The sequence below is a fragment of the Leptidea sinapis genome, chromosome 1 (assembly GCF_905404315.1).
Source record: "Leptidea sinapis chromosome 1, ilLepSina1.1, whole genome shotgun sequence".
Classification (NCBI taxonomy): domain Eukaryota; kingdom Metazoa; phylum Arthropoda; class Insecta; order Lepidoptera; family Pieridae; genus Leptidea; species Leptidea sinapis.
Window position 1 is genome coordinate 173,538 of NC_066265.1, and position 12,448 is coordinate 185,985.

Genomic DNA, 12,448 nt, shown 5'->3' on the forward strand with positions numbered 1-12,448 from the left:
TTAAGGGTGCTGTATCTGCCAACTAATACAACACTAAATTTAAACTACATTATACATACCTACTAAACTTGAAAATATACTATTTATTTTTTTATGTTTTGTTAATTTTCATAACTTTGTTTGTTTTAATATTGATTTTATTGTAAAGGAATTTAAATATAAATAAAACTTATTTCGAAACCATACTAATTAAATTTAATAAATTTGTAAATGTAAAATAGAGAAATATGTGACATAAGCCCCTAAGCACAAACCGTTTTTATGTCCTTTTTACCGCTGAATTAGGTTTGCCGATACCTGATTGGGAAACCCTCACATATTCGAGTATTGCCGACATAGATTATGTATATGGGAGCAATGTTGGCGACCGCAATAGTGATTGACCGAGTACATACCTACCAAGAGCCAAAATACGAGTAGTTTACACAACAGAATATGAGTTTAAAACTACACAATCAGTTCTAAGTTAATTTATTTCAACTTTTTTTTAAACAATATAACAACAAATAATTGAACAACATCTAAATAACATATTTAATCAATTGCCATAATTAATAAGGATATTTCTTATCTCGTGGTTGAGTTGTGTCAGCATAATCTCGTCCGGATCGTCGTTCTGTATTAGAGCGTCTCTTTGCGATATCAGTGAGCTGAGGCGTTCATTCACCTTGCTCTTCGGGCCTTGCCTGTTGTACATTTATTTATTATTACAAGGAATCATAACAAACACATCACAAGAACTGAACAATCTAGGAAGAGATACAAAATATAAATATAGATGCGTCCTAACACAAGTTTCACAAATACAATAATAACAAAAAGAAAACCAAAGGTATACAGTCACACACGCAAACAATCAAAGAAATAACTAATTTGATTATGCGCATTGATACAAACGATCTAACTAATTAAATTAAACTTGGGGCAACGATAACAATGATGTTAATTTTAATTCTAAACCGTGTCTAAAGCAGCAGGGGAGCACGAAAATGTGTCGATGTCAAGAAAAAATTGTTATAAGATTTACACATCCTGTGTAATGGCGCGCGAAAACCAATGTTTGTTCATGGGGACGATAGTTCAAAAGTAATGCATGAGCAGAGAGACCTGAAAGCCTACGAGACTGAGGAGCTCAGAAGAAGTCAACTCACCACTACATATCTTCCTTAACGTTACACAGTCTGATAGAGTGCGGCGCTGACATAGCTGAAGAAAGTTATATTCAAGCAACATTTCATTGTAGTGGGCTCAGTTTCCTTTTAAACGATAATTTAATTTTCTCGACTCTAGTTGGAGCCTTATTATATTATATTAGCCTTATATTCGCTTAAATATGATTTTAGCAGATTTAGGGCTCTATTTTTCACTCCATAATGCTTTAGTTTTAGATGTCAAGTTTCATGGTGGACGCAGTCAAATGCTTTGGACAAATCACAAAAAATGCCCAATGCATGCTGTGACTCTTCCTAGGCGTCAAAGATGTGCTCAATGAGTCTAGTACCCGCATTAATTGTTGATAAGCTTAAAGTGAGTCTTGATAATATTTTTATTTCTGGTGAACACTATAAGTTTACATTTTCCATATATAATTTATTACGTGTGCAGTATGCATCAAGTCTGTTACGCCGCCCATAGTCTCTTGCAACACCAGAGGAATCACAGGAGCGTTGCCGGCCTTTAAGGAAGGTGTACGCGCTTTTTTTGAAGGTACCCATGTCGTATCGTCCCGGAAACACCGCACAAGGAAGTTCATTCCACAGCTTTGTAGTACGTGGCAGAAAGCTCCTTGTAAACCGCACTGTGGAGGACCGCCACACATCCAGATGGTGAGGATGATATCCTAACTTGTGGCGTGTCGTGCGAAGGTGGAATTCGGCGGCAGGAATTAGGTAAAACAGCTCTTCGGAACACTCCCCGTGATAAATGCGGTAGAAGACACACAATAAAGCGACGTCTCTACGCAACGCCAAGTGATCCAGCCGTTCACAGAGTACTGGGTCCCCGACAATTCGCGCTGCTCTGCGTTGCACGCGGTCAAATGGATCGAGCTGATACTGGGGTGCGCCAGACCAGAGATGACAGCAATACTCCATGTGTGGCCGTACCTGCGCTTTGTACAGCGCTAGAATGTGGGCCGGCTTGAAGTATTGCCGTGCTCTATTAATGACGCCCAGTTTCTTTGAAGCCAATTTGGCTTTGCCCTGCAGATGGCCACGGAATTGGCAATCGCTCGAGATTTCGAGACCCAGTATTCCGATACTAGGCGAGGCTTTTAGGGAAGTGTTGTCGAAGAGCGTTGATGCGACAAATGGGGTTTTTTTAGTGGTAAACGCGCAAACTTGAGTCTTCTGGGGGTTAAATTGGACAAGGTTCAATTTACCCCATTCCGCGACCTTCTCAAGAGAGGACTCGATAGAAGACACAAGTTTCTCCCGGCACTGGTCGACGATTTCCCGAGAGAGACGTGCATGGCCCGTGTATACGGCATCACCAGTGCTGTCATCTGCATAGCAATGAATGTTGGAGGTGTCCAACATATCATTGATATGCAGAAGAAACAGCGTAGGAGATAGCACACAGCCTTGGGGCACTCCAGCATTCACGGGCTTCGGGTTCGAGCAATGTCCGTCGACAACGACCTGTATGCTGCGCCCAGTGAGGAAGCTGGAGGTCCACTTGCACAAGCTCTCGGGAAGCCCCCAAATGATGGAAGTTTAGAGAGGAGCGCCTTATGCCATACACGATCAAAGGCCTTCGCTATATCCAGGCTAACTGCCAGGCCTTCCCCCTTGCTTTCAATAGCCGCAGCCCATCTATGTGTTAGGTATACCAGAAGATCACCTGCCGACCGACCATGGCGAAACCCGTATTGTCGGTCGTTGATCAACTGGTGACCCTCTAGGTATACCAAGAGCTGACGGCTAATTATGCGCTCTTGGAGAGCAGGGAGGTAATAGCAATAGGCCTGTAGTTTGCCGGATCCGAACTGTCTCCTTTTTTTTGGATCGGATGGACAAGGGCTGACTTCCATGAGTCAGGGACTACGCCTTTGGAATAAGAGTGCCGGAATAAACGCGTTAGCACCGGCGTCAACTCAGGGGCACACGATCTAAGCACGATTGGAGAAATGCCATCCGGCCCGCTCGACTTCCTGACGTACAACGAAAACAGAGCTCGCCTAACAGTTTTCTGTCTGAACTGTACTTCAGGCATAGAGCTCTGACACCGCGGGATGGTCGGCGGTGTTTTTCCGTTGTCGTCAAGAGTCGAGTTGGAGGCGAAAAGAGCGCACAGGAGATCGGCTTACGGCTCTTTTGCCGTATGGACCAGGGTGTCACTCCTCATGTGCAACGGCGGCATGGACGGCTGGCTGAAGTTATCAAGAGCAGCTTTCGACAACGACCAGAACTTGCATGTTCCGGTCGGGTAACTGGAAAGCTGCTCGCCGATTTTGACGACGTGTTTTGACTTTGCACGGGCGATTTGCCGCTTAAAAAATCTGGAAGCACGGTTGTATTTCCTCTTTAGAACTATGCAGTTCGGATCCTTTGTGCCCAGCGCCGCAACCCAAGTTCGATACGCCTGTTTTTTGCAGTCAGATGCTGCTTTAACTGACGCATCGAACCAGGGCTGTGATCTGCCACCGATCGGTACTACAGAGCTTGGTATAAAAATATCCATGCCACGTATCACATCGGCTACTGCAACGGCGCAGGCACTAGGATCATCCGAAGGGAAACAAACCCTGCTCCAAGGATAGGATGCAAAAAAGGAACGCATCCTATCCCAATCTGCTGACTTGTAGAGCCAAACGCGGCGGGTCGCTGGTGGTCTGCGACGTGGGCGTCGTATAGGCACTACACTCCTGACCAGGCAATGGTCGGACGTTCCGAGAGGGGCGTCGACAATGACCTGGTAACCATCGGGATGTCAGCAGAAGATCTAATAAGGACGGCATGTGGCTATCCACAACCGGGAGCCGCGTTGGCGACTCAACCAATTGGGACAGATCGTACGCCAATGCAAAATTATGCACAGATCACCCTGCGTAGTCTGTGGTACGTGATCCAAGCCATTCGGCATTGTGCCCGTTGAAATCACCCAAGACTACGATTTCAGCGGAGGGGATCTGTGCAAGCACGTCGTCAATTGCCGCTTGAACGCAGCACATGAGGTGATCGGTTTCTGCGTTACCACTATGGGACCTGTAGACACACGCATAGATGCGGACGCGGTCCTCTAAGTCTACGCGGAGCCAGAGAGTGGACAGGTCCCTACCCTCAAAATTGCCGTGACGACGAGAGCAGATATCCTCGCTAACGTACACACATACCCCGGCATGAGGCAAAAAATTGTACTCAATTTTGTACCCGGGGTACGTTAAATATGACGTATCGCTAGGTCGAGATGGAGCGGGGTGCCGTGGTGTTACTGCCTCGTTTGTCCTTGGTCATGCGCGGTACTGTGCCCTCCCCAGAATACGAAGGGCAGCCCGAGCAAGAGTGCTCGGAGAGGGATTCTCCGACTCTGGTAGAGCCGGTACCCTCCTGGGGTACTATCTCTTTCGGGACCGCTTTCATAATCTTTGTTGGGAATGGGGGGGGGGGATGGCCTCCGGTCCTCGACACTAACCTATGCGAAGCATAGCGGCACTAGGCCGCTACTTCACGCCGGTATTCTGTGCGAGTGTGGTAATTAACCCGGACGAGTCTGGCCCGATTGTGCTGACGTCAAAAGACGGCTGCGTGACTCTCCCACTTCTTCTGTAAGAATATTACATGTTTGACCAAGGTTGACCTTGTCGGAAGCCTTTTGGAAGTCTGTGTATATAGTGTCTATTTGTGTTTTACAATCTAAGCCGGTGAAAATGGAGTTGGTAATTTTTTTTATGGAAAAGGAGTACAAACGAGCGTACGGGTCACCTGGTGTTAAGTGGTCACCGCCGCCCACATTTTGTTGCAACACCAGAGGAATCACAAGAGCGTTGCCGGCCTTGAAGGTACCCATGTCGTATCGTCCCGGAAACACCGCACAAGGAAGTTCATTCCACAGCTTCGTAGTAGGTGGAAGAAAGCTCCTTGAAAACCGCACTGTGGAGGACCGCCACACATCCAGATGGTGGGGATGATATCCTAAATTGTGGCGTGCAAATGCAAGAAGATTGGTGAGATGTGATTTGCCGGCAACAAAACCGTGTTGGTGATCAGTAATCACAATTTTTAACCTGGAGAGGACTTGACGGTGCAATAGTCTTTCCAGTATTTTGGGAATTGAAGAGAGGATAGAAATGGAACGATAATTTTCTATATCATTTCTTGCTCCAGATTTAAGGATGGGTGTTATATAGGCCGAGTAAATATAATTTTCATGAAACAACATAAAATTAAAATAATATTATAGGTGTATTATTATAGTACGAAACTGATGTACAATCTTAAATAAAGAAATCTCAAAAAGCCAACATCACGCGGTGTTTCCAAGCGGTCACCCATCTAAGTACTGACCGCGCCCGACATTGCTTAACTTCGGTGATCGGACGAGAACCGGTGTATTCAACGTGGTATGGACGTTGGCGATAGAACGTTCGAACATTATCAACCAATAATATTTATACCAATAAACTAAGCCAAAATAAAATAAGAGTGAAATGGACAAAAAGTCAACATCACGCGGTATTCTCAAGCTGTCACCCATCTAAGTACTGACCGCGCCCGACCTTGCGTAACTTCGGTGCAGTCACCCATCTAAGTACTGACCGCGCCCGACGTTGCTTAACTTCGGTGATCGGACGAGAACCGGTGTATTCAACATGGTATGGACGTTGGCGATAGAATACTTAAAACTCATAAATAAAAAGATTTTCAATCTTAATTTATTTAACCTTTTACCTACACATTTATATGATTTATATTATATTTAAAAACATTATAATAGTAAATATATATAAATATAATAAGTATATATACCATAATATGCTATATGTATACTCCACAATTACAGGAACTTAGTCAAAGCTAGACATGAAGCGGGTATACGCATGTATACTCCACAATTACAGGAACTTAGTCAAAGCTAGACATGAAGCGGGTATACGCATTAGGTATTTAACCGGTGCGCGCACCGTAAGAGGTCGAGTTGCGGGTTATTTTGCTCAACTCGACGTATTACGGTGCGCCTATCTAACGTGATGTATACGTGTCTTACGGTTAAAGGTTATCACGACCCAATTGTATTAAGTAGCCCAACAGACCCTTGACATTGCCGACCTTTCTTGGTACACGGCAGTGAAAATAACTATTCTATAAGTATTTGAGGATCGAGATCACACAAGATTGAGGTAAAGTTTTGTTGGCAGCGAACAATGATATTATAGTATTAAAAGAGGTATATATGTCACTGGCGCGCCGAAATCAATCGCCTAAATGGAGTCAATTGGTTCCTTTGGTCGTTGTCGCTCTCTCGATATGAAAACGGTACACACGCGTTTGTTGTTGACAGAATTCCTTTCAATTTGATATAGGTAGACCATTAAAATGCCTTCTTGTGTTATAGGAAGATGCAGTAATTACTAATGTAAAAAGAAATCATAGATTTACATACCACAGTTAAGAAATCATGAATTATAACATTTTATTTGATTTCATTAATTCCCTAACAAAATAAATATGACGCCATGACATCGCCGATCGCCGCCAAGCCGAGTCAAGCCGAATGCCGCTACGTGACTCGAGTCTCGAGTGCGGACATAGATTAACGTACAGAAATAGCGAAATATTGATGCTGTCTGTTTCGGGATGATCGAGGTAGTATTTATTTATTTATTGGTCTACCAGCGATTTTACATAAAAATATTTCTTAAACAATTAACAATTTAAATTACATGTGCAGGGTATGCAAAATCATTTAAAGGTAAACATTACATGCTAATTTCGCTTATCAATCTAAAAGTTATTACAAATCTAAAAGTGAGTTAAAACTAAAACTAGTGAAGAAAAAAATTATAAATAATTTGAAAGTGCAATAATCAATTGAGAATTGGTTAAAGGATAGTTAAGGAAATAAATAATAAGTGTTTTAATTACCTAAGTGTAAAAAAATTAAATCTAAGCTAAGTAATTACATAATAAAATAAACTAATCTAAAATTAAAGTTAAAATATGTTACCTATGTTATAACTAACAGAGCAAAGTAATCTATCACACTCATGACTGGCTGACTAGATTGCTGATAACTAATTTACGAATAGTGTTAGGGGAATCAATATTTATATCAATTATCGAACTGAATTTATTATAAACTTTACACAAGCGAGGGATACTGCAATTGGCGCCAAAGACTGTTCTAGTGCGTGAAGGTACGACCGGAGTAATTGCAGTACGGGGATATCTGCGTGGTACTCGGAAATTAATTTTACGTAGTAAACTAAATTGTTTCTTAGCAATATATATATAAACTTTAAGTCCAAAAATTCTCTTCTTTGTTCAAGAGTCAGCATGTTAAAGTGTTTTAATCTTTTTTATAGGACACCACCGTTTTGTAAATATTCGCAGAGTATGATAGATTCCACATAAATCTTTTCTGCACACGCTCCAGTCTTAAGTAATGTGTAGAATAATGTGGGCGCCAAACAACGCTACAGTACTCTAAATGACTGCGGACAAGGCTGTTGTAAAGAAAGATTTTTGTTTTGGCAACCTTAAAATTTCGAACTTGTCGCATATTAAAACCTAATAATTTTGACGCTTTGCTTATTAACACTTTCTTTGTGGTTTTCTTTCAAGCATTACACCCAAGTCCCTTATCAGTTCAACTTCTTTAAGAGTATTACCATACAGTTCATACCTTGTCGGAATAATATTATTTTTGCAAGAAAATTTAATATGCACACATTTACTGCAGTTTAGTTGCATGCCATTAAATTCACACCAATTGGTAAGTTAATTTAGTTCGTTCTGTAATAGAATCGAATCACTTGGTGATGAAATTGTTCTGGTTATTTTTAAGTCATCGGCATATAGATATGGTGTGCAGTGTTTAAAACAAGAAACAATGTCGTTCACGAATATATAAAATAAAATTGGGCCAAGATGGAACTCTGAGATATACCTGATGTTACCAGATTAGTTGAAGAGCTGAATCCATTAACCACCACATAAAATGAACGGTCTTGTAAGTATGATGTAAGCCACTTTAGCACAGGGCCTGAAAACCCATATAACGATAATTTTCCAATGAGTAAACCGTGTGGAATTTTATCAAATGCCTTTTTAAAATCGGTATATATGGTATCCACCTGCTTCTGACTCTATTATCAGAAGCTATTGACTTGTCAATAATATAATGAATAATAATAATAATGAAGAAGTAAAACTAACGAAATTAGTTGTGGTAGACCTACCAGGCAAAAATCCATGTTGATGCTCAGACACGAAACGTTTGAAATGCATTTGAATTGTCGGACAAACTAAAGATTCCAAAGACCTTTGCAAAAACCGAAAGAATCGATATAGGCCTATAATTGTGTATGTCTTTCTCGTTCACTCTTATATATTGGAACAACTTTGTCTTGTTTCCATAAAGCTGGAAAAGTACCCGAATACAGCGAGGCTTTAAAAATAAGATATAAAGGTAAAGTTAAGCTTGATGCACAATTTTTTATGAATGCTGGTGGTACATTGTCCGGTCCCGCACCTTTTACAATATCGAGACTCTTCAGCTTTTTATAGATGTCGTTCTGATTTATTTCTATGCCTGCAAGATTTTCACTAACGCCCAGATAGAGAATCTTTCGATAAGATATCTTTATAAATCAGATAATGAATCTAAATAACAAGAACTATTTGATTCATCTTATACCGAAGCAAAATAACTAGAGAACATATTGCAAATTTCCAATCCGCTAGTTGAGGTTTTAATTCCGTTACTCATTGCAGCTGGATATGAGTTAAAATTTCTACGTTTACTCTTCAGGAACGTCCAAAATGCTTACGGTTTTTTCTGATTACTAAGCACTCTTAGTTCTATTTCATCCATTGGATTATTATATTTTTTAAATCGTTTTAGCATTTTGTGTTTTTCTTTAATTCTTTTTACGACCTTATGATTCATCTGTATATTTTAGAAAATGATGTAAAAAAAGTGTTGTTCCAGTGAATGTAATACGAAATGTAATAATAAACAAGTGCGTATAGCTGAACTATCAAACTACAAAAACAAGTTTTAGGGTAGGTAGCGGACGTAGACAACGAGTGCTATTTTTTATATAGAGGAGATTTTTTTCAGTAACAAGGTATATCCCTTGCTAACTGCAGAAGAATCAATGGATCATTTTATTCTTCTCCTATTATCATATTGTAATAAACCCTCAACAAAAAGACATTCATCAATAATATAAGATACAAAAAATAATTATTGTAAAATTAAAACTATATGAAAGCCGTCGTTAGTAAAATTATAAAAATGGGACCCTTACTGTAAATAAATTTCGGGTTTGTTTTGTTATGTCTGTATGTTTTTCATTATTTTATGTACAAATAATTGATATCATCAATGTGGCTTTATACTATAATTAATATTAATTTATTTTTTTATAAAATAAATGACACTTTGTTTATCTAATTTCAATGCAGTTTTACTACTTTAAAACTTTTACTACACGAACTCATGAATGAATCGTATTTTAGGCATAAATCACGGTGTATGGTAAAAAATCATATCTGATGGATGATTCTGTATTTATCTATTCAAATACGAAGCAATTAGCAAATTAGATTTATCTCTTTTTCGCTTGCGATAATTGCATTTACTATCCTTCTTTGACGTGTAATCGTAATGTAGTGTGCTATTGCAATGTTAAATTATTCATGTGTGCGTTAGTGTATCATTTATAAACACCGAATGTTGTCTAGGTAACTTATCTATAGTTTTAAATATCATTGGCAGCGAATGTCTCTTTTAATAGGCAGGAATAGTCAATGAAATAAAATGAATATTTTTCATATGCCTACTATAATACGGACTATGAAAGATCATTTTAATACGCTTTATATTAGCTTCACCTGTATGTTTGTAACCGATTTTGACCCACTTTAAACGGCTAGATTTCGTTCAAACTTTGTAGATATTTTATCGAGGACCAACATTATACTGATTTGATAAAATTTTTCAATTTGCAAAATATGATTTTTGTTAATTTATATAATTTTCATCTATAGTCGATAAGGCAGAAATTGATGTTAAAGTACTAAATAGTTTTAAAAATACGCTTTTATAGAAAATTTAACTAAAAAATGAAAAATAAATAATAGTTAAAAAAAACTAAAAAACACGCTTTATATAAAATTCAACTAAAAAATAGAAAATAAATTTAAATTGAAAATAGTGTAAAAAAATATATTTTATTGTAAAAAAAGCGTGGGGTGCTTTTTAAGATATTATTAAAATAATAATTCTTCTACACCCCACGCTTTTTTACAATTTAATAATTTTTTTTTATAGTATAACAAAATTGAAGAATAGCCTATAGTTGAAAACTCTTCTAAGCAACACCGCGACTATACTTCTTATATTGAAATTGTTTAATCTCGTAAGTCAAATCTTAGGCCACGGCGTCCGTGCTTGCACAATATGGCATGGGTTCAGTAAAAAGCCGCTATTCTTCAATTGCTGTATTCTTCATAAATATCTATCTACCTCTACCAACACTACACGACACGCGGATTCAAGATGGCTATCCGTCCTATGCCTACTTCAGGCACTATTATCAACAGCTACAACTTACATCAAATCATCGAAAATTTCCAATCCATCGGGACCCGGCGTATCTGGCGAAAAAAAATTTATAAATCAACGACGGAAATATCTTGTATACTATATTACTTGTATAGTTACTATTTTCATTTTTGAGTTTTTTGTTTAATACCTTCTTCATTAATAACTGTTCTTTTTACAAACGTAAATTAATATCACGATGAATAAAAATTTTTAAGGATTTACTATTTGTACACTTGTGCTACACGATTTCTCAGATGTTGGTGGGTTCTGAAATAAAATTCCCCGCTTCAACCACATAAAAAGATTATCACGTATCACGGAACATTAAAACTTTATTTCACAATATTTACTATATATATGACGAGGAAAGAACCCCTCTATTGTTTTTAAAAGGTGTGACGTCGTATTTGCGCCGATATATATAATTATACAAATTAAATTTATAGCCAAAATTTATGAACGATGCGGAACTCGAGTTTCGTTGTGGGTTGCACCATCAACTTATGGTGACCATACCCGCACTTGCCCTTCTGTTCCATAATGATAAAATGATGTGCCATCCCTGGTCAAGATAAATGAGACTCTAATAAATCTTAATACAACTCACTCATCACAGAATGTGTCTCCACGGTAGGTGTGTTGGCCAGGATATCCATGTAAAAGTCGTCCTTCAGCTTGTTTATGTCCATCTCACTCTTCTCTACTCCACTCTCTTCTCGTTCCTCCATCAAATCCGCTCTGGAAATATCAGAAATAACATGAATAATAATAATTGTTTAAGGTCATATAAAAAATCAAGACCATACTGTAATAGAACTATGCATTTCGCTGAAATTTAACTGTGCCGCTGTGATGTGGTACAAGGTATTACTCAACCAGTTCATTTGTTATATAAATATACGGGAGCCTTAGATGTGACCACATTAAGAATTAGAGCTGCGAAATGCAGGCGTCTTCTATTCTCCATATTTAAAACGTTATATTTTATCAAATACGGAGTTATGTGACGTCGTGGAGGAATGTCCCAACAATACCTCGCGCAAGCGTTTACGACCCGCATACGTACAGCATCCCTCGAGCGGGTCAGAAGTCTAGTATCGTAAACACGTCTCTATAGTTTAATTTGGAGAGTATTAAAGTCTCACAAAGCTTAAGACGCAATGTTTCATTTATGTATGGTCTAATCCGGTATAAAACCTTAATTCTATAAAAACAATTGGATATTTTGGCATTGATATGTTTTTCGAACCTGAGATTCTCATCAAAGTGAATACCCAGGTTTCGAGCTACAGGAACCCGTTCAATCGCCACATTATTTATTATGATGTCCAAATTGTAATTAAGGACTTTATTGATAAGGTTAGGTGTCCCTAAGACCAGAGTAGAATTGAGCACTTGAGAGTTATATGAGGATCACTTTAACACTCTAGAAAGTTCTGAATTTAGCTTTGAAATAGCATCCTGAGTACTTGAAGGATCAAAGGAGATATAGAGCTGTATATCGTGTGTACAAAATAAATAGCAAAGGACGCAGGATCGAGCCCTGAGGCACTCCACGTGTGACAGTACAACAGCTTGAAAGTTCGGTTTAACCATTTTATAGTTATTCAAGTAGCTAGCAAACCATTTCAGTTTGTGGCGTGAAACCATAATGGGTTAATTTGGCTAGAAGTAG

The 12,448-nt window shown here is 38.7% G+C and overlaps 1 protein-coding gene, 1 non-coding gene and 1 pseudogene across 2 annotated transcripts in view; all 3 read right to left on the reverse strand.

Moving 5' to 3' along the window:
• Positions 1-455: 455 nt before the first annotated feature.
• Positions 456-12,448, reverse strand: part of LOC126967957 (centrosomal protein of 120 kDa) — a 34,497-nt gene continuing 22,504 nt past the window's right edge. The window contains exons 8-9 of the mRNA XM_050812680.1: positions 11,381-11,511; positions 456-686 (exon numbers count right to left, since the gene is read on the reverse strand). Coding sequence (XP_050668637.1) covers positions 664-686; positions 11,381-11,511 — 154 coding nt within the window. The 3' untranslated portion in view covers positions 456-663. The remainder of the gene's footprint in view (positions 687-11,380; positions 11,512-12,448) is intronic.
• On the reverse strand, positions 5,456-5,574 carry LOC126970944 (5S ribosomal RNA). Its single transcript, XR_007730745.1, has one exon. It is a non-coding gene; the product is annotated as a 5S ribosomal RNA (ribosomal RNA).
• Positions 5,658-5,826, reverse strand: LOC126970971 (5S ribosomal RNA; annotated as a pseudogene).